General features: G+C 43.4%; 1 protein-coding gene across 3 annotated transcripts in view; it reads right to left on the reverse strand.

The window, feature by feature from the left end:
- Positions 1-27,404, reverse strand: part of LOC122809037 (torsin-1A-interacting protein 2-like) — a 773,156-nt gene that overhangs the window by 31,099 nt on the left and 714,653 nt on the right. For 2 of the 3 annotated variants that reach the window (XM_044080242.1, XM_044080244.1), the window contains one exon: positions 25,317-25,376. The exons of the other annotated variant lie outside the window; for it this stretch is intronic. In XM_044080242.1, the coding sequence (XP_043936177.1) occupies positions 25,317-25,376 (60 nt within the window). The remainder of the gene's footprint in view (positions 1-25,316; positions 25,377-27,404) is intronic. 3 annotated transcript variants of the gene reach the window in all.

Genomic DNA, 27,404 nt, shown 5'->3' on the forward strand with positions numbered 1-27,404 from the left:
TTCTAGGTTTAACCCCTTCTTCACTGCCACCCAGTGCCTGTCAACTCCTCCCTGAACATCACCTCACAATTACCCCTTTTCAATTTCCACCATTTGATCCTTGGTGCTGCCCTCATACTCATCCTCCTCTTCTTGATCACCAATGTCATCCTACAAACCACCATCCTATGCTGCCTAACTACACTTTGCCCTACCACCACTTTACAGTCTCCAATCTCCGTCAGACTGGCCTTTCTACACAAGATATAATCCACCTGTGTGCATCTTCCTACATTCGTGTATGTCACCCTATGCTCCTCCCTCTTGTTAAAATACGTATTCATCACAGCCATGTCTATCCTTTTCACAAAATCCACTACCATCTGACCTTCTGCATTCCTTTGCTTAACACCATACCTACCCATCACTTCCTCATCCCCTTTGTTCCCTTCACCAACATGCTTATTGAAATCTGCTTCAATCACCAGTCTCTCACCCTTGGGTACAGTCATCACGTCATCCAACTCGCTCCAAAACTTTTCTCTCTCATCCATCGCACTCCTCCATCGCACACCCAACTTGTGGAGCATATGCACTAACAGCATTCATCATTACACCATCAATTTCCAGCTTCATAAACATCACTCTATCCGACACTTTTCACCTCCAAAACACTCTTAGCATACTGTTCCTTCAGGATACAGCCCTGGATTCAGCAAGAACCTGGAAACTGGACTATACTAGTTCAGAAAGGCAGGAAACTTTTTTTTTTGTTTTTTTTAGGTCGGAAAAGCTCAGTAATATTTATACTTCTGCAGGAAGGGGAACCAAATCTGTTGAGGCCAAGATGGGGCTATCAATATCACAGTCCTTCCCAGACTTTTGGCTTTCTATATGAATCTGGGAATTAGGGGTATTGGCGGAAAGGCATACAAGAGGCCTGGGGGCCAATCGTGCACGAGTGCGTCCCTTGGTTTGTTCCCTGGTGGGGGATAAAGGGCAAAGTAGCTGCTGCATTTGGCATTCATTGGTGATGCACATAGGTCGCAGCAAGGCTGGCCCCATCTGCGGAAGATCTCTTCCGCCAGCTTCTGTTTGAGAGACCACTTGTGAGGCAACAGCATGGCTCTGCTCAGTCTGTCCGCTATCACGTTGGATGACCCGGGATGTGCATTGCTATCAGAAAGCGTCTGGTGGATACAGCCCACTGCCAAATTCTTAGGGCCTCCTGGCATAAGGGGTATGATCTCGTTCCCCCTTGCATGTTGATATACCAGACTACTGACATGTTGTCTGTCTGGATAGCAATTGTACCTAGAGCAAGAAAGTGTTGCAATGCTAGGAACACCACAGGACAGCTCTAGGACATTTATATGCAAATGTGTTTCCGTGATTGACCAAGTGCCTTGGACAGTCTTTCCCTGAAATAGCCCCCATCCACCCTATCAGGGAAGCATCCGTGGTCACTGTGGCTGTGGGTTGGTGAAGAACAAAGTGACGTCCGATTATCACTTGGTCATTGTTCAACCACCAATTGAGATCCTTCTTGCAAAGATTCGTTAGTCGGATCTCGTGTGACATGGGCAGACGGTATCACTGTGCGAAGATTAGCCACTGGAGTATTCGCATGTGCATTCGACCCAACGGAACTGCTATCAGTGTGGCTGCCATTGTGCCTAAAAGCTGCAGTATTTGGGACGCAGGAGCTTTGTTCCGGGCTAACAGGCTGGACAGCTGATTTTTTTAGAGATCCAATTCTTGATTGGGGCAACGTGATCCTTGCATTGACGGTGTCCAGTTCTGCCCCTATAAATGTAATATGCTGCAAGGGCAATAACGCAGATTTTTCGAAGTTTAGGGTTATACCCAACTGGGAACAAAGGTTTATGGTGTAGTCTCTTGCTTGTATTAGTTGATGCCTGGAGGTGGCGGTGAGGAGCCAGTCGTCCAGATATGGAAACACCCGGAATCCCAATCGTCTCAGGTGAACCATGACCACTGCCATACATTTGGTGAACACCCTGGGGGCTGTGGTGAGACCAAAGGGCAGGGCTCTGAATTGGTAATGACTGGCCCCGAGCCGGAAACGCAGGTGATTTCTGGATGCTCTGTCCATTTTGATGTGGTAGTAAGCATCCTTGAGATCTATAGAGCACATCCAATTGCCCGTTGCTAAGAACGGGAGAATTGATTGCAGTGTGGCCATCTGGAACTTCTCCTTCTTGACGAAGGTGGTGAGCTTGCTGAGGTCTAGTATGGGCCCTCCAGTCCCCCGTTTTCTTTGGAACTAAAAAGAAACTTGAGTAAGCTCCGGATCCTATTTGGTCCGCTGGGACTGGCTGGATGACTCTTGTCTAGCAGGTTTTGAATTTCTATGGCTGCTAGTTCTCTCAGACTGGGTGGAATGTCTGGGATCCTTGTACCCATAGGGGGGTGTTTTGTAAAGGGAATGTAGTAACCTCTGGCAATGATGCTTTTTACCCAAGAATCCATTGTAATACTTGGCCAGGCATTTGGGTATAAAGCCAAGCGACCCCCGACTGCCTCCAGAGTAGGACAGCTGGGCTTCCTTTCAGGAACGCTGGTAGGGCTTCCCAGAGAACTGTTCCCTGTCGCCCTGGTTTTGCGGACCGCCTCTGCCGTTTGGACGGCGTCTTCCGTTTTTGCCCCCTCCTCTACTCTAGAGGGGGCATCAGTAGGTGTGTTTTGGAAGGCTCCTTGGGGTTTCCGGAACCACATTTTCCCACCTCGTTGCCCTTTGGGGTACGGTCTAGTTGGAGTGGAAAAAGACGGCAGACAGAGTCTTTACTTCTTGTTCACACCTAGTAAGTGTCTCCTTAACTTCGGGTCCGAATAAGGCAGATCCATCGAATGGGGTGTTGACGAATGAAGATTTAAAGGCTTCCGCAAAGGAGCAAAGGCTCATCCAGGACCATCTCCGAAGAGCTATCGCTGAGCCTGCCGCCCTACTCGATCCATCGGCAGCATAAGAAATGAGTCGCATGAATGAGTTTACTATGGAATTGAGGGTGTTGAGTTGTGCAGTCACCTTCTCAGAAACTGCATCAGCTGTGTTACCCTGGAGAGCATCTCCCAGCTCTTTGAGGAGATCTCGTTGAAGATGGGTAAAATGTGTCAAGTAGTTGAGCGATCTCATGAAAAATGCATCAGAACTAAATATGCGTTGCCCATATCAGTCCATAGTCCTAGAATCTCTATTAGGAGGATGGACAGCAGAAGAGGTTTCCGACATCTCTTTCTTGGTGGCCGCCGCCACCACCACCATGGCATCAACCGGGACACCTTTGTTAGAAAGGCCTCATCAGTAGGGGAAGTAATGAACTTGTTGGGCCTCCGAGGGACCGGTTCCACTGAATCAGGGGACTCCCACGCCCTTCGAGCAACCAGCTCCATCAGTTCATCGAAGGGTGGAGTAACCCAGGAGGTGGATGGTTGAGATCCAAAGGCCTTCTGGAGTACCGACTCGTCCTCAGTAGGGGCAAGGGACTGCCAATCACCCCTCTGCCTTAAGATTTCCAATATATGCAAATGAGACATCTTCAGAGGGGGGATCGTGGGGATCCTTCTGATTCCTCCAAGTCGGTATCCAATGTCAGGGATTCCTGTGGGGAATCCAAGTGCCTCCTCTTGCACAATCTCTTCCTAGGTACGTCATCGGTGGGAGCGTCCGGTGAAGTCCCCAGGGAGGAGGGGCCACCCAATGGGGATACCCGAAGCCTGGATCTCGACGCTTGGTGGGGATCTTGGGGAAGAGGTAGAATGAGGCTCTTTAGGGGGAGGGGAAGACAGATCCGGGGGAGAGGAAGACAGATCCGCGGAGGTAGTGTTTTTAGCAGATGTGATCTTCCTCATGGCATCGAAGGCACCAGAATCTCTGTCAGAGAAGTCTGTCGGCTCCGAAGAGGCCGGCAGCTCTCCCCGAGCAGAGACCCCCCGCTCCAATCCAGAGGACGGGGCCAAGGCCACCTGCGCCAAAGCCCCGAGTGGAAGGGTCAGAACAGAGGTATCGGTTCGACTCTCCCCCCCGGAGCCAGCAAGGGACTGTCGACCCCGAGATTCCCCGGTTGGAACAGAGGAGATCAAGGTCGATGGCGCTGAGGGAGGTGGATTGAACCTTGGCTCCTAAGGCTCTACCAACATCGGTTCCGCCTGCCCCGGCTCTGAAAGCTCAATTGGCTTCGGAGGAGGAGGGGGAGAAATTATGGCTGGGGTTTCAGGCTTCGAAGCAGAGTGGCTCGAAGCAGACAGCATTTTGGCCAAGGCCGGGTTCTCGAATAGCCTCTTAACCACTCTGTCCAGATCCACATCAAAAAGCCTCGAAGAATGCGTTGAGGGATGGGTCGAAGGAGCCGAAGATGGAACAGATTCAAGAATTGGGAGACTGAGGAGTCTCCAATATCGGTTCCACAACTGGGCTCAGAGGTAGAGGATCGATACATGGCTCGGGCCTGTGGAGCCGATGCACGAACCATACCAGAAGAACTCGGAGCCAATGACTTGGGCTCCGAGGATCCCTTGGAAGACTTCGACCCCTTTGAAGCCTTGGAAGTGAACTCAGCCTTGTCTAAGGTAGCCTGAAAATCAGGCTTCCTGAGTCCTCTACCAGCTTCCTCCGCCTTTCCAAGAGAACGTTGGCGCTAAAGGAATGGCAGATAGAGCACACCTCTTGTAGGTGTACAGAACCTAAACAGTAGACGCAGGTGGAGTGGTTGATCTTCTGACCACACTCACACCTTTTAAACCCTGACTTTTGTTTCTCTGACATTTTAAATAATTCAGGTCCCTGAATTTTGGTCTAAGAAAAATAGTTACTTCTTAACTACAACACAGTAGTATTAACTAAGTTCCTACAGAATATTATATATATATATATATATATATATATATATATATATATATATATATATATATATTTATAAACACCATCTAATATTAACTACTCACACTAGATATAAAATGCACACAAGATTATGAGAAGATAACACACAAACACAATAGCTGACAGAGCCCTGTCACGCCCAAGAAACAGAGGCCTAAAGCCCTGAAGAAAAACTTTTTAGAAATACTGAACAAGTTACACTAACAGGTAAAAAACCTTAATCCTATCAAGGTTTGTAATTTAAGTAATACTAACTTAGACAAAAAATCCTAATAAAATAAGAAATTTTAAATCACTGGCCCGAGCTTCCTCCGACGAGCTGTTGATCCGTTGCAGCAGCAACCTAGATCTGGGGATTCACAGTAGAGCATCATGGGATATACACTAGGTCTCGAGCTTCTCTGAGAGTTTCAGCTTGAAAGCGGCCGATTCGGAGCCGAGGAATCGGCTCCGACCCCACGTGTAAGAACAAAATGGCGAGATAGAACAACTTCACATCATCACTCTATCCGACACTTTTCACCTCCAAAACACTCTTAGCATACTGTTCCTTCAGGATACAGCCCTGGATTCAGCAATAACCTGAAAACTGGACTATACTAGTTCAGAAAGGCAGGAAACTTTTTTTGTTTTTTTTGTTTTTTTTTTTAGGTTGGAAAAGCTCATTAAAATTTATTTGTACAGCTGTACTTTTGTTCACAAAAAGAAAAACCTTTCTTAGGGATAGCTCCTGAACACTTCTCAGAAAAACTATTCTGTACGAAGGTGTGAGAGATTAATTTTGACAGTTCACCTAAACCCCCAAGACTGAGCAAGAGATTCTTAACACATGTCAAGAGAATTTAGACAACTAGAAAAAGTCTGCAAATATAAGACAAGTGTCCAAATCATGGAATCCAGACACTGAAAATATCCTTGGTGCAGTAGACAGACCAAAGGGTAAGAAAGACAACTGATAATGCAAGTCAGATATAAAAAAAACTTAAATAACTAATAACTTACTTGCAAATAAGAATGTGATGATAACCATCTTTCATGTCGAACATTACCATGAAACTGAAGCAGGGAATGAATATTAACAAGATTTGGTGGATAACATGTTGAACTTTAGAACCTTGACAGAGGTCAAGAAAAGAAAGGTCTAAGCCTGGTCTCCAAGCTTCCTCTTTCTTTGGTACCAGATAAATCCCTGAATAAAATCCACTGTCCGTTTGATATGGGGGCACATACTCTGACTTTCTTGAGACTACATGTACTCCAATACTAGAGGAAACGGACATTTGGTTTACAGGATGTGGGGGAATCTCTTGAAAAGGGGAAGTGATTCTCACTGCTATCTGTAACCCTGTTGGATGATTCTCAGAAACAATTTGTCTGAGACAATTGGATGTCACCTGGGAAGATGAAGGCCTAGACTAAGATATTTAGAGGAGTGTGTCTGTGTGTGCCTGTCCGTGCGTGTGCCTGTCGGGGGGGGGGGGGTGAAGGATCAAGTGGCCATTCTGAGTTTTTGGACTATCCTTGGTTCCAAGAGACTTCTTCCTTTTTCTTTGGACCTTCATGGTGATACTTTTCAAAAATCTGTCTGAACATTGCTAAGACTGATTATTTTGCTAAAAAATGGTCCTTAACTAGGTTAAGAGGTTTTACTACTTCTTTCGGCTTTTCCCGGTTAGGGGTCGCCACAGTGGATCACCTGTCTGCTCATGATTGGCAGTAGAGTTTTATGGTGTTGAGTTGCCAGCCCAGCGCCCAACCTTCCACAGAAGGCGCACGCACTCACGCCTAGGGCCAATTTAGAGTAAACTTACAAAAAGGAAGGCTGAAAAATCTGGGTTACCCTCTTTCATCAAATCTTTTTTTTAGGATCTCAGTAGTACAGGGAACAAAGCAAAAAGGACAATTTAAAATGTCTACCATAACATCCTCTCATTACATTTTGAGAATGTAACCAAACAAATCTTATCATAACTGACCCAGTAACGGCAGCTCTGGATACAGCATCAGTAAAGAATTCAGTGAAGTAACATCTGAAAAATGAAGGTTACCACAACTTTCTCCTTCTAAAACAGACGAGCAAGAATTGTAATGAGAGCCTGGCAATTAAGAATTCTGAAAGTTAAAGGGGAAGAAGAATAAACTTTCCTTTTAAGTTATCAAAAGCTTTCTCATCATTGTCTGAGGGAATGGTATTAGCATTCACAATATGTTTAGCAGCAGAAGGTTTTTAATACAGAAATAACAGCAGGATCTGATGTGGGATTAGAAAAAAAGAAGTTATGTCTTACCATAACGTTCCATGTGCATTGTTCATCTCGCCTTTGTTCTTACACATGGGTTCGGAGCCGATCCTCGGCTCAGAGTCGGCCGCATCACAAGCTCTGCATCTAAGAGAAGCTCGAGACTCAGTGTGTATCCCATGATCCTCCCTGCTATCCCTCAGATCTAGCTTGCAAGAAACTATTTCGCTCCAATATCAACTGCGTCTAACGCCTACGCAATCACACACCAAACAATGAGACATTAGAACTACAACACATATATGTGTAAAGATGGAATGCAACCTAGCAATGAGAGGATATTATAACTCAATTAGGAATAGACCAATCAAACCCTAGTCATACCAGTTCTTCCAGAACGTGGTGGGGGAAGAAGGGAGGGAATGTAAGAACAAAGGCGAGATAAACAATGCACATGGAACGTTATGGTAAGACATAACTTCTTTGTGTGACATTGTTCAATCTCGCCATTTGTTCTTACACACGGGAAGCGTCCCTAGCTCCATAACCCTGGGTGACTCACGAAAGAACGTTCCTGAGTACAGTGGAACCAAAGGAAGTCCTGTCTTTAGAGGCCTTGTCCACCTTGTAATGTGTGATAAATGTATGAGGCTTTGCCCACGTTGCTGCTGCTGCACAAATAGTGTCCAACGGTAAGCGAGCCGCATGGGCTAAGTAGAAATGGCCCTAGTAGAATGAGCTTTAGGCTTGAAAGGTAGTGGTTGATTAGCAGCTGAATGAACAAAACTGATGCACTCCGACAGCCACTTGGATAAGGTACCCTTTGAAACTGGCATGCCTTTTCTACGGTCTGCGAATGACACAAATAGCTGATCAGATTTCCTGCAAGCTTTAGTTCTGTCTAGGTAAAATCTCAGTTGTCTATGTACATCCAATTTGTGTAACATGTATGCCAATTTATTTGAATGGTTTTTGAAAAATGTAGGGAGTTCTATAGATTGGTTAATATTTAACACCGAACAGACTTTGGGGAGAAACGACAGGTTTGTGCGTAAGGAAACTCTGTCTGGATGGAAAATCATGTAAAGTGGTCTCACTGACAAGGCTTGTAGCTCCGAAATTCTTTGAGCTGAGGTAACAGCGATAAGAAAAAGAGTCTTCCATGACAAAAACTTAGGTGGACACGATGAAGCAGGTTTGAAGGGCGCTAGCATAAGCTGGGACAACATCAAGTTTAGGTTCCATGGGAAAACTGGTTCTCGAATGGGTGGGCGAAGGTGGAAAGTACCCTTCATGAAGGCCTTACAAAGCCTGTGGGACATAATAGTGGACCCACCTTCACCTACATGGAAGTTAGATACGGCCGCTAATTGTACTCTTATGGTGGATGTAGAAGCCCCTTCATGAAAAAGAATGGATAAAAATTCCAATATTTTGTATATCGGAGCTACCAGAGAATCAATACCATGATCTGATGCCCAACACACAAAGCGTTTCCATTTGCTCCTGTATAGCTTTCTGGTGGAGGCTTTATGAGAAGAAATTAGAATGTGTTGTACTGCAGAGGACAAAAGGTTCGACCTGGCTAAACAGGGAAGCGGAGCAGCCAAGCTGTCAATTTGAGGGATTGAAGGGATGGATGAAGAACTCCCGATGAGTGAGTCAATAGGTCTGGCACTGGGTCCAGAATCCAAGGCTCCTCTATCTGATGGGATCGAAGGAAGGGAAACCAGATCTGTCGAGGCCAGAACGGTGCTATCAGGATGATCGTCCTTTCCAGGTCTCTGGCTTTCTGAAGAAATTTGGGTATCAAAGGAACAGGGGGAAATGCGTACAGGAGACCCGGGGGCCAATCGTGCACTAGAGCGTCCCTGGGGACACTCCCTGGAAAAGGAAGTAGGGCAAAGTAGCTTCTGCATTTGGCATTCAAAGGGGATGCAAATAAATCGCAGCAAGGCTGGCCCCATCTGCGGAAAATCTTTTCCGCCACTTGAATTTTCAGGGACCACTCGTGTGGTAACAGGATGGCTCTGCTCAGCCTGTCCGCAATGAACCCGGGATGTGCATTGCTATCAGAAAGCGACCCGTGGACGCAGCCCATTGCCTAATTCTCAGGGCCTCTCTGCATAACGGGTAAGACCTTGTTCTGCCTTGTTTGTTTATGTACCAGACCACTGACATTGTCCGTCTGAACTGCTATTGTTCCCAGAGGCAAAGATTTGTGAAAGTGTTGCAACACCAGAAACACTGCTCTCAACTCCAAGACATTGATGTGCAGATTGTACTCCGTTTTGGACCATTCTCTTTGGACTGTTGTCCCCTGAAAAATCCCCCACCCCATCAGGGAAGCGTCCGTGGTTATGGTGGCTGTAGGGCTGGGCAGGACAAAGGGGTGACCTATCGTCAGATCTTGACTGTCCATCCACCATTGAAGATCCCGCTTGCAAGACTCCATGATCAATATGTTGTGTGACAAAGGGAGTTTCTAGAACGACCACTGCGCGAAAAGCAGCCATTGTAGGACCCTCATGTGCATTCTGCCCAGAGGAACTGCAATAAGAGAATCTGCCATCATGCCTAGGACTTTTAACACTTGCGTGGCAGGGGCTTTTCTGCTCTGCAGGAGAATAGCGATCTGATACCCGAGAGATGACACCCTTATCAGGGGAAGCTTTATCACTGTTGCTGTTGTATCCAACTCTGCCCCTATAAATGAGACACGCTGTGAGGGCGATAAGGTAGACTTTCCGAAGTTGACAGAGTCCTAAATGGGAACAGAGGCTGAGTGTGTAGTCCCTGGCTTGTACCAGACGATGCTCGATGGTGGCGGTAAGGAGCCAGTCGTCCAGATACGGAAACACCTGGAATCCTAGCCGTCTCAGGTGAGACGCTACTACTGCCATGCATTTGGTGAACACCCTGGGGGCTGAGGTGAGACCAAAGGGCAGCGCTCGAAATTGAAAATGACTGGCCCCCAGACGGAAGCGCATGTATTCTCCGGACGCTCTGGCCATTTTGATATGGTAGTATGCGTCCTGGAGATCTATTGAGCACATCCAATCATCCTTCTGTATAAAGGGAAGGATAGATTGTAGCGTGACCATCCGGAACTTTTCCTTCCTCACGAAGGAGTTGAGTTTGCTGAGATCCAATTCTGGTCTCCAGTCCCCTGTCTTGTTTGGAACTAAAAAGAACCTTGAGTAAGTTCCGGACCCTCTCTGGTCTGCCGGGACTGGTTGGATGACTCTTTTTGAGCAGCTTTGCAATTTTTAAGGCTGCTGGATCTCGCAGATGGGGTGGAACATCTGGAAATCTCTTTTGTGCGGGGGGAATGGACATAAAGGGAATGTTGTATCCTCTGGTTACTATGCTTTGTACCCAAGAATCTGAGGTAAGGTTTAGCCAGGCCTCTGGGTACAAAGCCAAGCGAGCCCAGACTGCCTCCAGAGTAGGACAGTCGGGCCCTCCACTCAGGAGTGCTGGAAAGGCTTCCCAGGGACAGTATCCCTGTCGCCCTGATGCTGCGGACCTCCTCTGACGCCTGGGTGGCGTCTTCCATTTCTCCTCCCCCCCTCTGCCCTCTAGAGGGGGCATCACTCTGTGTGGCCTGGTAAGATCCCTGAGTCTTACAGAACCACATTTTTCTGCCTCTCTGCCCTCTGGGGTGTGGTCTAGTCGGAGCGGAAAAACGGACCCCTATGGCAGACAGGGTCTTACCTTCTAGCTCGCACCGAGTGAGAGTCTCCTTTACTTTGGGCCCAAACAAGGTGGCACCATCAAAGGGGGCATTGGCAAAAGAAGACTTAAAGGCTTCTGCAAAGGAGCACAGCCGCATCCAGGACTGTCTACGTAGAGCAATCGCTGAGGCTGCAGCCCTACTCGAACCCTCGGCCGCATACGAGATGAGCCTCATGGACGAGTTGACTATTGAAGTGAGGGTGTTTAGCTGTGCTGTCACTTTGTCCGAGACAGCAGCATCTGTGTTACCCTGAAGGGTATCTCTCAGCTCTTTAATGAGATCCCTCTGAAGCTGCGTAAAATGCATCAGGTAGTTCAGCGAATGGATGGAAAAGGTCGCTGAGCTAAAAATGCGTTTCCCATACCTGTCCATAGTCCTAGAATCCTTATTAGGAGGCTGGATAGAGGAAGATGCTTCAGACATTTCCTTTTTCGTGGCTGCCTCTACCACCATAGCATCGACTGGGACTCCTTTGGTAAGACAAATCTTGTCCTGGGGGGCGGTAATGTACTTGCTCGGTCTCCGAGACACTGGTTCCACTGTGTCTGGTGTCTCCCACTCCCTTCAAGTTATCAGGTCCATTAGCTCGAAGGGCGGGGTCACCCAGGGGGTAGAAGGTTGAGCCCCAAACGCCTTCAGCAACACCGATTCGTCTTCAGTGGGGGCAAGTGACTGCCAATCACTACTCTGCCTTAAGATCTCCAGGATGTCAGCAAACGAGACATCCTCAGAGGGGGAACGTGGGGACCCCTCTGCCTCATCCAAATCGGTGTCAGATGTTAAGAGATTCCTGCAGGGAATCAATGTGCCTTCTCTTGCACAATCTTTTCCTCGGAACCTCATCAGAGGGGGCATCTGGTGAAGTCTCTGAGGAACAGGGGACACCCTCTGGGGGTAGCTCAGGTGTTGGGACTCTACGCTTGGAAGGGATCGCGGGTACAGAAGTAGAACGTGGCCCTTTAGGGGAAGGAGAAGATGACTCTGATGAAATAGATGTCTTCTCAGACAAGACCTTCCTCATAAGATCGAAAGCCCCCGACCCCCGGGCCGAGGATTCCTCCGGATCTGAAGAAACGGGAAGCCTCCCCGACACCGGAACCAGGGGCTCTGACCCAGAGGACGGAGCCGAACTGATCTGCGCCGAGGCCCCGAGGGGGAGAGTCGGGACCGAAAATTAGGTACGGCTCTCGGCCCCGGAACCAAGGAGAGACAGTCGGCTCCGCGACTCCTCGATAGGCTCCGAAGGCAAAGTCAGCAGTGCCGATCGCACAGTGGAAGGCTTCAGCACAGAGGGTTCCACCATCATCGGTTCATCTTCTCCCGGCTCCGAAGACTGGATAGGTCTCGAAGGAGGATCCGTCAGACACACAGGGAGGGCTTCCAGTTTCGACACCAATTGGGACAAAACCGCAATTAGCTTGGACAGAGCCATGTTCTCCATAAGCTTCTGTACGACACGGTCCATGGCAGTTTCAGATAAGGGCCTGGAAGAACGGGTCGAAGGGGCCGAAGACGGCACCGATCGAAGAATTGATGGTGGAGGCAGCTCCGACACCGGTTCCAAGACCTGGGGATCGATCAAAGGTAATCGTTCGATGCTCGGCCCAGAGGACTGTGGAGCCGGCAAACAAACTCTGGAAGAGGTGCTCGGAGCAGAGGACCTGGGCTCCGACACCTTCAACGTCTTGTCCCCTTCGAAGACCTAGAAGTTTGGTTAGCCTTCTCCAAGGCTTCCAAAAAGTCTGGCTTGATTAAGCCTCTGTCTATCAGCTTCCTGCACCTCTCCATAATGATCCTTCCACTAAAGGAATGACAGATAGAGCAGTCTTCCTGCAAGTGGAGAGGGCCAAGACAGTAGACGCAGGAAGCATGATTGTCGGTGAGGGACATTTTTTGTCCACACTGACACCTCTTAAATCCAGATTTTGCTTTTTCCGACATGTCCAACAACAGATAAACAATTCACACACCATCTACTGTAAGAATGTATAAAGCAATAGAAACACTGCACGCAAAGTCAAATGCAAATCCAACTAGTAGTAACCATCTAATTTAAACTACTAACAAACTACTGTCAGAGCCCTGAACAGGAAAAGGGTAGGCCTAAATACCACAAAAAGGCTATATATATATATATATATATATATATATATATATATATATATATATATATATATATATATATAAGTAAGTGAAACACCACTAACTATTGTAGAAAAAACACACACACACTCTATACTATAACACTATACAGCAATATAACAACTCTTATGTAAAGATGAGAAAACAGAAAAAATTTCTACTGGACCGAGCTCTCTCAACGAGATCTTGTTGCAGCGGCAAACTAGATCTGAGGGATAGCAGGGAGGATCATGGGATACACACTGAGTCTCGAGCTTCTCTTAGATGCAGAGCTTGTGATGCGACCGACTCGGAGCTGAGGATCGGCTCCGAAACAGTGTGTAAGAACAAACGGCGAGATTGAACAATGTCACATCAGATATTTATGTGCCTGAGGTACATAACCTATCGGACTTTTAGGGAGCAGAAGGTTGACTGTCAGGCATGCTGCAAACCATTAAGAAAACATCCTCTAAATGTGATGAAACAGTAGTGGCAGCTGTAGGATGAGGAAAACCCAACTGCAACAAATCATATTTCTGCTGGGAAACATGGATTTCATTCCTTTCCAACTTAATTAAATCTTTTAATTTTAGCTATAGTTTTAGAAAAAGATCACTTTTCTGGAAGGATATCTGAAAAATCACTTTTCACAGAATTGAAGAGAATTCACTGAGAAAAGCACTGCTCTTCCAGTCCATGCTCTTCTGACTGGGAATAAGTGTTAGAAAAGTACAGTTTTGTACCTACCATAAATGTAGATGTTCCAGTGTTCACACTGCTGCAGTCATCACACTTGGGTTATCCTGCCTTCAGCTAGGTCAGAGGGGATGGAGGGAGGGTAACCTGGACTGCAGCAGTGTGAACACTCTAACATCTACATTTATGGTAGGTACAAAACTGTACTAGGTTTATCGTGTTACACTGCTGCAGTCATCACACTTGGGTTGAATCCCAAAACTAAGGATGGGTGGTGGAACTAAACAGGGTTTGGAGAGGCTAGTAGGCCCTGCAGAACTGCAGTGGCAAAGCCAGCTCTGGTTTTAGAGTATAGAGATAAGTGATAATGCTTGGTGAAGGGGTGCACTGAACTCCAAGCTGCAGCCTCCAAAATATCCATGGTTGGTATCCCTCTGAGGAAGGATGCTGATGTTGCTGTAGCCCTGGTGGAATGGGGCCTGATGTTACCAGGTACAGGTTTCCCATGGTGTGTGTAGCAGAAACAGATACAATGTCCTATCCATTTTGAAATGGTCTGTTTTGAGATAGCCTTTCCTTGTGATCCTGCAGCATAGGACACAAAGAGCTGGTCAGATTTTCTGAAAGCCTTAGTTTTATCCAAGTAGTAACGTAATTGCCTGTGAATTTCCAAAGAGTGTAGGAGCCTTTCCCCTTTGTTCTGGGGGTCTGGATAAAAGGTGGGCAATGAATGGTTTGGTTTAGGGCCACACTGGATACCACCTTTGGCATAAAGGAAGGGTTAGTTCGTAAAGAGACTCTGTCTTGATGAAAAATTATGAAAGGCTCCACTGCCATTAGGGCCTGTAGCTCTGAGACTCTTCATGCTGAAGTTATTGCTAGCAGCAGGGCAGTTTTCCATGATAGAAACTGTAGATCAGTTGTAAAAGCTGGTTCAAAGGGCGGTACTGTAAGTTTTTCCAAAACAAAGTTGAGATCCCAAGTTGGTGCTGGTGCTCTCCGGGGCGGCCTTATGTTCTTAGCCCCTCTGAGGAAGTGTCTTAGTAATGGATGTGAAAATATAGGAGGATCCGTTTTGTATTGAGCAGAAATAGCTGAGGCGTGGATCTTAATAGATGAAAAGGAAAGTCCTTTGTGCAACATCTCGGTTAAATATTGAGGAATCTGAGGAATATTTGGGACAAGGGGATTTTGTCCTTTAGCCTGGTTCCAGGCGCAGAATCTTTTCCATTTGTCTAAATAGGCTTTCCTGGTGCTGGGCCTCCTGGCCTCCAGAATGACATCCATCACAGCTTTAGAGAGAAGTGTTGACTGGTTGTTTAGGTAATTTGCCATGCAGCCAGATTTAAAGTCTTGAGCTGGCTGTGTAGAATCTGATTGTTTTGCTGAGTGAGCAGGTGAGGAATTGGAGGTAAAATCCATGGTGGGCCTTGAGCTATGTACCTTAGTATTGAATACCAGTGTTGGTGTGGCCAGTCTGGAGCAATGAGCATTTGTGGCCTCTCTAATCTGGCTTTCAGCAGCACCTTTGCCAGAAGAGGCAGTGGAGGAAAGGCATACACTGTCAATGTTTTCCGACTGAATGAGAGGGTGTCCCACTTTCCAAGCTAGTGTGTGGTATGTCCGTGTGCAGAATTTCTGTGGTTGGTTGTTTTGGGGGGGGAAGCAAACAGATCTATGTCTGGGTTCCCCCATTTTTGAGTTATCATTGCGAATACTTGTGGATCTAGTTTCCACTCGTGAGGATCTATGATGTTTCTGCTTAGATCGTCTGCCAATGTGTTTTTCTTTCCTGGCAGGAACTGTGCTTGTAGTTGAACTTGGTAGGTCAGTGCTGTGTTCCACAAGGTCATTGCTTGTCTGCATAGGGGGTAGGAATGTGTGCCCTCTTGCTTGTTTATGTACCACATCACTGTGGTGTTGTCCGTCTTTATTAGCAGTTGTCGTGGATGTAGGAGGTCCTTGAAAGCTGTTAGGGCATTTTGTACAGCTAGCATCTCTTTTTGATTGATATGTAGATGCCTTTGATCTGCAGACCATTTGCCCTGAATACACTGTCCTGCCATGTGCGCTCCCCAGGCATAATCCGATGCATCTCTTGTTATAGTTTTGCCTGGCTGTGGGTAAGGTAAAAAGCTGACCCTTATTGAGGTGACATGCCTGAGCCCACCATAGAAACTCCTGTTGAAGGCAGGGAATGAGTGGAATTATTGTTTCCAAGCTGTGGCTGTGTTGAGTCTATGAGCTTTTCAGATACCATTGTAATTTCCTCATATGCAGTTTTGCAAATGGTATTAGTAGTATGCAAGATGACATGAATCTCAAGGCCTGCAGAATTTTTCTTGCAGGGAGTTGGGTCTTTGTTGCCATCATTTTGAAGTACTGAGTTAGTTGTCCTTGCTTGTCTGGCATGAGATAAGCCATCTGGGCCGTTGTATTTAAGCTGGCACCCATGAATATTATGTCTTGTGAGGGCAATAGTTTTGACTTCTTTTCGTTTACTGTGTACCCTAGGCAACTTAATAGGTTTTTGACAAACGCCAGATGCTTTAAAAGAATGTCCTTGCTTTCTGCTTGCATAAGGCAGTCGTCTAGGTATGGATATATTTGAATTCCTCTGTCTGCAGTATGCAATTATTGGTGCCAGGCATTAGTGAAGACCCTGGGCGCAGTAGATAAGCCAAAGGGCAGTGCAGAGAATTGGTAATGGGTTGAACCTGCTATAAATCGGAGGTATCTTCTGCAATTTTGTCTGATAGGGACATGCAGGTATGCCTCCTTGAGGTCCAACGTTACTAGCCAAGCCTTCTTGCCCAGCATGGGAAGAAGTTGCTGTAGTGTTATAGCATCTTGAATTTGGGTTCTTCCAGATATGTTTAGAATTGAGAGGTCCAGAATGGGTCTCCAGGCTTTGTCCTTTCGGGGAACTAGAGAGTCTTGAGTAAAATCCTTGTCCTTGCTCCTGTGTAGGAACCTGTTGAATGGCTCATGTCCATGAGAGCTGAAATTTGCTTTTGAGCCTCTGCCCACTGATTTGGTGGCAGGTTTGGCATTCCTTTTATCCTTTGTAAAGTGTGAAAGTGGAATCTGTATCCTTAAGATACAATATTTAGGACCCATTTGTCTTTTGTGATGATGTGCCAGTTGTCTGCAAAAAGTGCTAGTTTTCCCCCCAGGGGAGCTGCCAAGACGGATTTGCTTGGTAGGCTGAGGGGTAAGTCATTGTGTTTGTCTTCTGATAGTTTGAGACCTGTCTTCTCCTCCTTTTTGGGTTGTGGCACCCCACTGTCGAGGCTGGTAAGAGCCTTGTGACTGACCTCTGCCCCTTGGGCATCTGTATTTGCCCCTCTGTGGTCTGGCAAAAGCTGGAAAGGACCAGTTTTTGGTTGGCCAATTTCTGCTGAAACGAGGGGGTTGAACCTGTAAAAAATCCTTGACCGTCTGCATAGATTTTGCCTCATCCCCCATTTTCTTTAAAACCTCTTCTGCTTTTACACCAAATAAAACATCCTGTTGTAAAGGTGCATCCAATAACTTTGCTTTAACATGATCAGGTAAAGTTTGTTCTTTTAACCAAGCATACCTACGTATGACAGACCCTGTCACTGCTGCTCTACAAGAAGCTTCCAATGAATCAAATCCACATTGCAAAGTATGTTTTCGCACTTGTTCAGCTGCATGCAACAAATCTTGCATTTCCTTGTAATAAGGCTGCTCTGTATGTGTGATCATTTTTTGTTTTAATTGAGACATCAAATATTGTTGATATTTCAGCATGTGAAACTGGCAATTTAAGGCCCTCATAGCTAGAGTAGCTGAGGTATATACTTTCTTTCCCCATCTGTCTAGTGCTCTAGAATCCCTTTCAGAGGGTACAGGATTTTTAGCAATAGAGGCCTTAAGCCCTTTGGGACCATGGGAAATGGTTTCTGGGTCAGCAACAGGGCTTTTATATAGAAATTTATGAGAGTCAGGGACTCTGTAGTATCCGTCTGGTTTGGCTGGTGCAGGAGGTAGTGAATCTGGGTTAAGGCTAGATTCTGAATAGACATCATCCACAATGTCTAACACGGGTGGAATAGCAAGTGGTCTGTGCTGGGGTAGTAAAAGGAACTATTCAACAATGAAATAATAAAAAGGATCCAAACCACGAATGAAGGCGAAATGAGCTTTATGTACAAGCGCTTTCGTCTAAAAAAGACTGGCAGATACATAAAACACAGGTGCTACAAAATGCTTATATAATACCTCATGCAACATCCAATTAAACATTTAAAGAAACATGTTACAATTCACACAGAACAAAAAATGTATGTGTATAATATGTAAATATGATAATGAAATACTTTTAACCCTAACCAAGAACAAAACATAGGCATAAATGAAAATCTGAATCATCCCTAAAATAAAATAGTATTAAACCCTAGCTGCTTTGGCTAGCAAAACTGGTTTAATACTAACATATTCATTAAGACCTGGTGTAATGTTTTCCCTCAACCTGAGCTGACATTTCAATTCTTTATTTAATAAAATATTTTTACAATCACCCCCTCTGGCATTGTTCCTAAACTTCAATAATGCCAAATTTGAAACCATAGAAAGACACACATACCTCTGAATGTTTAAAGAGTGCGCTGCTATCCTTGGCTGTCCTTATATCATAAATGTGTTCATATATTCTATCTCTAAATGCTCTCTCGGTTTTTCCTACATAAAATGCAGGACAACCACCACACACAGCCAAATAGACCAGCATTTTGGTAATGCAATTGCCCTTACAGAATCTCACAATACTGTGCATCTCTGAAAATGTGGGGACATTGATTGCAACTGCCACATGGAAAAGTATTTTTGTTTAAAAATTGAACATTATTGTCAATCTGTTAAAAAACTTTTTTAAAATTCCTTCCTGTCCTGAAAGTAAATATGGGTTTAGGTCCTACTGCTTCAAAAAGAGCTCTGTTACTTTTTAGCGCACTCCAATTGGAACTAATAATATTGGTGAAGGTATCCGAGAATGTTGTAAACTCTGTAACACAAGAACCCTGAAAGTTATTTTCACCTCCACACTGAAACCCTGAGGCTACAAAAGGTTGACCTAACAGAGGCCTGTATTTTTTGCCCCATTCCTCATAAACTTCACCTAATATATCACAAACCATGTCTAAAGGGTAATTCCTTTCAGTGAACTTAATCCCCAGAAAAAATAATTTATTCTTCAAATCTTCCAAATCTGAAGTCATCCTAGCTATCCAAACTGCCTGGCTTTTCTTTTGAAATATTGGACAACTGTCAAAATGCAAACTATTGCACCAGGTGTCCTTGCGGTAAATCTTAGATTTGAACTCCCTTGTTCGTTTTGACAATAGTAATGTCCAAATAATTAATAGTGTCAAAATGCCATGTATGTGTAAAAGAAAGATAACTGGTACTGTTGTTCAAATACTGCATAAACATGGTAAGTGTTTCTGTGGTTCCTTTCCATAAAATAAAAATATCGTCAAGGAACCTAAGATAAAGCTTAATATTCCCTTGAAATGGACTACCGAAAACATGTCTATTCTCCCACTCCAACATGACAAGGTTGGCATAAATGGGGGCACAAGTTGCCCCCATTGCTACACCACTGATCTGTTGGAAATATTCACCTTGAAAACTGATATAATTGTGATCCAAAACAATTTCCAAAAGTTCTAAAATCAGTGGAATCTGATCCTTGTGTACAGAGGAATATTTATAAATACTATCTACTAACTATTTTTTCGTATAACAATAAAACAATTTTAGGGAAACAATATTTTTATTTATTTTCCAAAGGGTTTAAATATGTTAAAAGTAACCCTGGTGATTTAGCAAATCTTCTGGATGATTTCAAATTATTTTTACAGAGGAATATTTATAAATACTATCACTAAAGTATTCATAACCCTGGTCACGAGGAATGCATGTAAAAAGATCTTTCACATCAATTGTGAGGAAACTGCAGTCCTCACTCCACAGATCTGGATTTAATTTACTGAGAAAATCCCAGGAATCCTTTATAAGATGTTCTATTTTTGTCAAAATTTCCTTAGTGTGAAGATCAACAAGAAACTGCTAGTGGATGTGTTTTGGAGTTTCTAGTGGATACAATAGGTCGAAATGTGGGAGCTGAAATAGATTTGTGAACCTTGGGTAGCCCAAAAAAAGTGGGAATAATCGAATTGTTCTGTCTCAAAAATCTATGTGTCTTGCAACCAACCATTTTCTAATAAATATTCCTCCAAAATAGAATCAATTCTCCCATATGCTATATTAATTTCGTTAATCGATATAGGAGAATAAGTAGTAGAATCCCAACAAAATATTAGTCATGGAATTATAATATTCCTCAGTATCAAACAGCACCCCCCCCCTTGTCAGGTTGCATGATATGAAATTTCTTTTGCCCATGCAGGTGGTGAAGAAGCTGAATTTCATCATGACTTAAGTTGCTTGAGCCTAAATTTGTCTTATGCATAGAAAAGGCTTCATATATTTCATCCGTAACTATTTTTTCGTATAACAATAAATCAGGATGAAGAGGTGGGTTGTATGTACTGCTTCTACTTAGACCCTGGGAAACATGACTATCTTTGTCCATTTTCTTGAAAATCATATTTAGATTTAACTTTCTTAAAAATAATTTGAAATCAACCAGAATATTTGCTAAATCACCAGGGTTACTTTTAACATATTTAAACCCTTTGGAAAATAAATCAAAATACCGTTTCCCTAAAATTGTTTTATTGTTATACGAAAAAATAGTTAGTAGATAGTATTTATAAATATTCCTCTGTACACAAGGATCAGATTACACTGATTTTAGAACTTTTGGAAATTGTTTTGGATCACAATTATATCAGTTTTCAAGGTGAATATTTCCAACAGATCAGTGGTGTAGCAATGGGGGAAACTTGTGCCCCCATTTATGCCAACCTTGTCATGTTGGAGTGGGAGAATAGACATGTTTTCGGTAGTCCATTTCAAGGGAATATTAAGCTTTATCTTAGGTTCCTTGACAATATTTTTATTTTATGGAAAGGAACCACAGAAACACTTACCATGTTTATGCAGTATTTGAACAACAGTACCAGTTTTCTTTCTTTTACACATACATGGCATTTTGACACTATTAATTATTTGGACATTACTACTGTCAAAACGAACAAGGAGTTCAAATTTAAGATTTACCGCAAGGACACCTGGTGCAATAGTTATTTGCATTTTGACAGTTATCCTATATTTCAAAAGAAAAGCCTTGTGAAGGGACAGGCAGTTCGGATAGCTAGGATGACTTCAGATTTGGAAGATTTGAAGAATGAATTCTTTTTTTTGGGGATTAAGTTCATTGAAAGGAATTACCCTTTAGACATGGTTTGTGATATATTAGGTGAAGTTTATGAGGAAAGGGGCAAAAAATACAGGCCACTGTTAGGTCAACCTTTAGTAGCCTCAGGGTTTCAGTGTGGAGGTGAAAATAACTTTCAGGGTTCTTGTGTTACAGAATTTACAACATTCTCGGATACCTTCACCAATATTATTAGTTCCAATTGGAGTGTGCTAAAAAGTAACAGAGATCTTTTTGAAGCAGTAGGACCTAAACCCATACTTACTTTCAGGACAGGAAGGAATTTTAAAAAAGTTTTTGAACAGACTGACAATAATGTTCAATTTTTAAACAAAAATACTTTTCCATGTGGCAGTTGCAATCAATGTCCCCACATTTTCAGAGATGCACACATTAGACTAAAGAATGGGCTTAATAGTATTTTGAGATTCTGTAAGGGCAATTGCAGAACCAAAATGCTGGTCTATTTGACTGTGTGTGGTGGTTGTCCTGCATTTTATGTAGGAAAAACCGAGAGCGCATTTAGAGATAGAATATATGAACACGTTTATGATATAAGGACAGACAAGGATAGCAGCGCACTCTTTAAACATTCAGAGGTATGTGTGTCTTTCCCTGGTTTCAAATTTAGCATTATTGAAGTTGTTAGGAACAATGCCAGAGGGGGTGATTGTAAAAATATTTTATTAAATAAAGAATTGAAATGGTAGCTCAGGTTGAGGGCAAACATTACACCAGGTCTTAATGAATATGTTAGTATTAAACCAGTTTTGCTAGCCAAAGCAGCTAGGGTTTAATACTATTTTATTTTAGGGATGATTCAGATTTTCATTTCTGCCTATGTTTTGTTCTTGGTTAGGGTTAAAAGTATTTCATTATCATATTTACATATTATTATACACATACATTTTTTGTTCTGTGTGAATTGTAACATGTTTCTTGAAAAGTTTAATTGGATGTTGCATGAGGTATTATATAAGCATTTTGTAGCACCTGTGTTTTATGTATCTGACAAAGTCTTTTTCAGACGAAAGCGCTTGTACATAAAGCTCATTTCGCCTTCATTCGTGGTTTGGATCCTTTTTATTATTTAATTGTTGAATTGTGCCTTTTTTCTTGTGAACTCTTTTGTAGTAAAAGGAACTCTCGGAGCCTTTTCTTAGAATTAGAGTAATCCTGGCCTTCCAATTGGAAATGTTCCCTCATGGTATTTAAAGTTTCCCCAAAAGAGTAGTCTTCTGGGGGAGAAGGGATAGACTCTTCAGAATCAGAGTCTTCATAAGGGGGAAAGGAATATTCCGGTTCCTCAGAAGAATCTGAGGAAATTGAAACCTGGCCAGAGGAAGCGTAGCCCTCCTCCTGTCTTGGCCTTTTATCAGGAGGGGGATGGGAACCCCTGATTAGGGTAATTAAATCTTCAGCCATCTTAAGTATCTGTTTCTTAGGCATGGGGCCTTGTACTGAAGACTGCTGTACAGTCTTTGTTTTTAAAGGGGTTTTCAGCTTTGCATAGGATTTAATAGTGAGTGTAGTTGGTCTGAAGACACCTTCCGCAACTGAAGGCGTTTCAACTGCACCAGAATTTCCTTCAGCCATGGAGTCGTAAGGGCCTAAAAGTAAAGGTTGTGGAGGCCTAGCAATCTCCGCTTGGGAATCAGATGCCACCTGGGGTTCTAAATCAGCGGTAGTCAGGGGCTGCGTAGGCACCTCACTGAAAACCGGAGAACCGGTGACTAGCCTAGCAGAAGCCTCGGAGTCAGGTTTGGGTCTCGGCTGCCTGTCCTTATCTTTGCGTTTTTTTATGCATTCTGGTAGTCTGTTACTCCGACGGCATGGTATAATTAAATTTCCTACCAAAATAATGTCGGGCGAAATCAAACAGATGTTTAATAGTTTGTTTGTTAAACCTAGCACAAAACCAACAACCTGTGACATCGTGGTCTGGGCCTAGGCAAGGAATACAATAAGAATGAAAGTCCTTATGAGGTATTTGCTTCCCACAAGAAATGCAATTGTTAACTTTTTCTGACATCGGACTGGCCTTAGAAAAGGTTCTAGGGTACTTAGCTTTATTGAAGACTTCGGTCTGAAATTCGATTTGAAAATCTCAGGAGTCGGCCGACCAGCACTTGCAAACTGCTTCTGCTTCGGGCACCGCGCGGCAAGAAAGACTGGAGAAAATGGCGTCAGATGCCTCTTGTATACCCCTGGCACACTGATGTCAGGGAAGAAACGACAGCAACCGACGCCAGACCAAGACTTTGGAACTCTGGCCGACTGCAGGACCGCCTGACGGCAGGATAACCCAAGTGTGATGACTGCAGCAGTGTAACACGATGAACATCTAAGGGAATTATTTTTCTTTTTTTGATAGATGTCAGTGAAGAAATGAGATTTAAAGCATTAAAGGAAGAAAGTAATTCCTTGGCAAATATCAGCAAAGAGAAGAGACTTTTTACTTTTTCCTGAGACTCCCCATGAAAAAGGGCTGACTTCAGTCAAAAGTACTAACCCAGGAATTAGGCACCCTAGCTCAGCTATATGGTAAACCATCACCCACTTCTTACCCATAGACCTAAAAAAGACCTTCTACCTTGCTTGGGGAGGACAACTTTACAGCCATAGAGAACGTGTCTACCTCTTGGATCTTAGTGGAAACCCAAAGAGCTAAGACTGAAGGACTGAGAGCCAAAGATGAGTGGCTTGAGCAACCAGATCTGACCCCAGCAGGGTCACCATCTGTGGCTGAGGCAGTGAGGGAGCTGACATGACATCTGAAGACTTCTGGCAAACTTTCTTCTTCTCCTTGCAGATGGGATTAAGAAGATCCAATGAGACTGATGCTTGCTCCATGGACCCGAAAATGGGACCCGAACAGCAAGTAGCATAATTAGAATAGAATTAGTAAATGCCTGACGGAACAAAGTAAGGCTTCTTAAGTAACAGTTTTAGTGGCAGTCCCCCAAAATACAAAACCCTGCCCCAGACAAATATTCTACACATAGATGTAAAAAAATCAATTTTTATATAAAGTTCACACAAGCATTGCAGTCACACCAATTAAAAGGTAAATTCTAACTATGTAACCCTCCTGTATACAAATCACTAAAGAAAAAATGAAAACAGAAGTACCAAATGGGGCACTTACCTTCCTCCTGAGATCCAAAGCAAGCCAAACTATGCTAGACAATGGATAACGGTTCTGCAATGCCTGCACAATGAATTGTGAATACAAAGTTCTAACATGGCATATACAGGCATCTGCTTTACACTGGAAGTGTCCTGACATCCTGGAGAGGTTTGCTGCAATAGCTGGGAGGGGTTCTGAGGTCTACAAATCAGACCCAGTACTAAAACTGCTACAAAAAAAGCTCTAAACACTGACTTTACTTTTAAAACCTCTCTGACAGCCTGCATGACAAAAAAAATTATGCAGCTGTGGTACAATTTAATTGACAACTACTCACTCAATTCAAAGCACCTCCCTTATACATCCCACCAATAATCGATCCCTCACTTAGAGCGGTTTCTCCCTCTACCGTCCCATCTCTTTTTAAAAACCTCCTCTTACCTTCTCTTCACTGCACCACTCTCCTTCAGTGTCTATCAACATTCTTCCATACCACTCTCCCTCCAAACATCTGGACAATGTGTTGTCGTTATTACTCTTTTACCTTAACTCCTTACAGCACAATTTAGAACTGCTGTCTACTCAGAACATCTCTGACATGAGCACTACTTTGATCATTCCGCTGAGATTTACATTACAGCTATAACTTATTCATAATTTATTTGGGCTCCAGTGACTAAAACATCAAAACACAAAATGTGAATGTTTGTTATACACATGCCTATGGTGCTCACGCATTTGTGTCACTTTTCCATTTCAGCTCTGTAAAACAATGGCAGTAAGCAAAGAATAAATAAAATTAGTGAGACTTAGCTGGATTACAAACAGCAGAGATAACAAAAAAAATCTATAAAAACTGCCACAGCTACAAGTTGCATGACGAATACAAAGGATCTGGGATAAAAACAACATAAAAGAGGTCTCTGACAACCAGCTACTTGAAGTAAAGAGGTTTCATGTGATGCCATGCATTTCAAAACTCAGTCTGATGAAGTGGATGTACTTAAAACACGGTGTCTCCTTTGATAAGATATCTTTTACCATTATTTACTGATTTTTACATATTTCATCATAAATTTCTGACACTTAACTAATGAAGAAAAGTAACAGTAGTCAGATAGTTTTATAGGTTGACTTACTTCCATTTGTTGCTTTCTGATTTTCTTTCCCAATGTCATCTTTTACTCGAATTGTATCAACTAAAAATAATTAAATTCACTCATGAGAACTACTACAAACTTGCCTTTCTGACAAATATACATTCATCCAACAATCTCCCTACTATGCTATTAAAAAATGTCACAAAGCCTTTTAAGACTTCAGATTTCTGAACCATGTGGATAAGTCAGCAAACAATTACTAAAGACAACTTAGACAATCAGGTGATGACTTGTATTGAGATAGGAACGCTATCATCTACTTGACTCTGCTGTGTCATTCTTGGAGAACTTCTCAACTGTGAAATAGAACAAACCCTACAAATCCACAATCCTCACAAAGCAGAAAACCCATACTCAAACATGGAACTATGAACGTCTTTAGGGGGAAGGTTAATAGGAAGCACAGTCTGAAGAAACACAAGTTCCTTGGATATGGTTCAAGCAGCTGAGCTCTTACAATGTTTGTGGATCATTAGCAAATGCTCCTGCCAGGAGTGCTTAAAGGGTACATCCAGGCATGCTAATCATCTAAACTGCAATTTTTGTCAGTACCCATAACCACAGTAGCTATGCATCCTTTGACCCATGTGAACATTGAATGCACCTGGATTAAGGCGAACTAATCAGCAAGGTCAACTACAGATTTTTTCCATATGAATCAGGAGAATTTCTTGCAATAAAACAACTTAACTGCTCCCAGGCTAACCCCAACTACTTACAAAGAGCACAAAATAAGCTCATAAAACCTAACACAGCAGTCCTGTTAGAGAGGGGAATAAAAAGCTGCATGCTGTAGAAGTGTCTCCAAAATCTACTGATCTAGTAGGTATCTGCATAAGGTAATGGACTTAAATTCCAAGACTAATAAATTTGAGTCCCACAGTAGTAAGACTAAATGTAAATAAAATGGAAATTACTACATAAGCCTGAGACTGCTAGATCTCTGATCTTGGATTAAGTACGTATAAATAGCATGGAAGTGGGGGTGCAATCCACTCACTAGGGGGCTGCAGGGGGTGGCCTCTCTGCAAAACATGAACTTTAAAGAAGAAAAGGAATAGTCAACATTAGCTGTTCTCCTTTAATTTTGTTATTTTTTCATACTTCCAGAACACATTTACAGGACTCAACAATAAAAAACAAAGCCCTTGCAAAACCATTCCTTTTTAATTTGATAGGGCTCCTACAAAACCGTTAACCGCCTTGTGGATAAAATGTTGACTAAAACCTGAAATTAAGACTGTGAAGGAAAACAAAGATGAAAAACTTGAAGGAAGGATAGTCCCAAGTTGTGCACCCCTAACAAAACATCTTCTGCTCCTAAACTGCAACACCACAAATATAAGCTTTATTGTTAGAGAAAGTATTCACAGATGACAAACCTATTTAGATGTAACAAAGTCAACCCAGTGAATCGGAGATTAAGACAGCTGCCTTACAGTTCCAAGGCCTGGGGTTAAAAACAGACCTTCTACTGCTTCCACTGTACAGCTCGCCTCTTCTCTATGATCATGTTTTTTTTTTTTCCCTTGGGTACTCTGCTCTCCTTTCACTTTCCACAAACATTTTAGCTGACCTGTTACCAAGTCATAGTTGAAAAAGGTCTGCATTGAGGCAGTTCAGTTACAGAATGTCCACAACGGAATGCCCTACACAGTGTTTACAAAACACAAAAGTGTCTTGCCTCTTGGTCAGAAAAAAAATGCAACAAGTCAACCATTTTGAGACTGTCAACTCTGAAACAGTCTTTCCATCCCTACCAAATATGGTGTGCACACCTCCTTCATTCCTGTAATAAAGCTGCTGGTGTACTGTGAAAGTGATGCTTCTATTTTTTTTTTTTGCCAAAAAATGAATACATTTAAAGCAATCCTAAAAAAAACTGCATTAAAAATGAAAAAAAGTCATGCACTTACCAGTACAAGATGATGCCCCAGGCAAAGCCAGTGCAGTAACCCTTGGGAAGGAGTGCCAAGGAGGGGGCACACCTAAATATCAGGGGCAGAGACAGTCCCTCCATGGTGCTGCTGAATCCACATTTCCACAGAGGGTGGCATTAGACTGGAT

The sequence above is a fragment of the Protopterus annectens genome, chromosome 8.part0 (genome assembly GCF_019279795.1).
Source record: "Protopterus annectens isolate FY-2018-M chromosome 8.part0, PAN1.0, whole genome shotgun sequence".
Taxonomy (NCBI): domain Eukaryota; kingdom Metazoa; phylum Chordata; order Ceratodontiformes; family Protopteridae; genus Protopterus; species Protopterus annectens.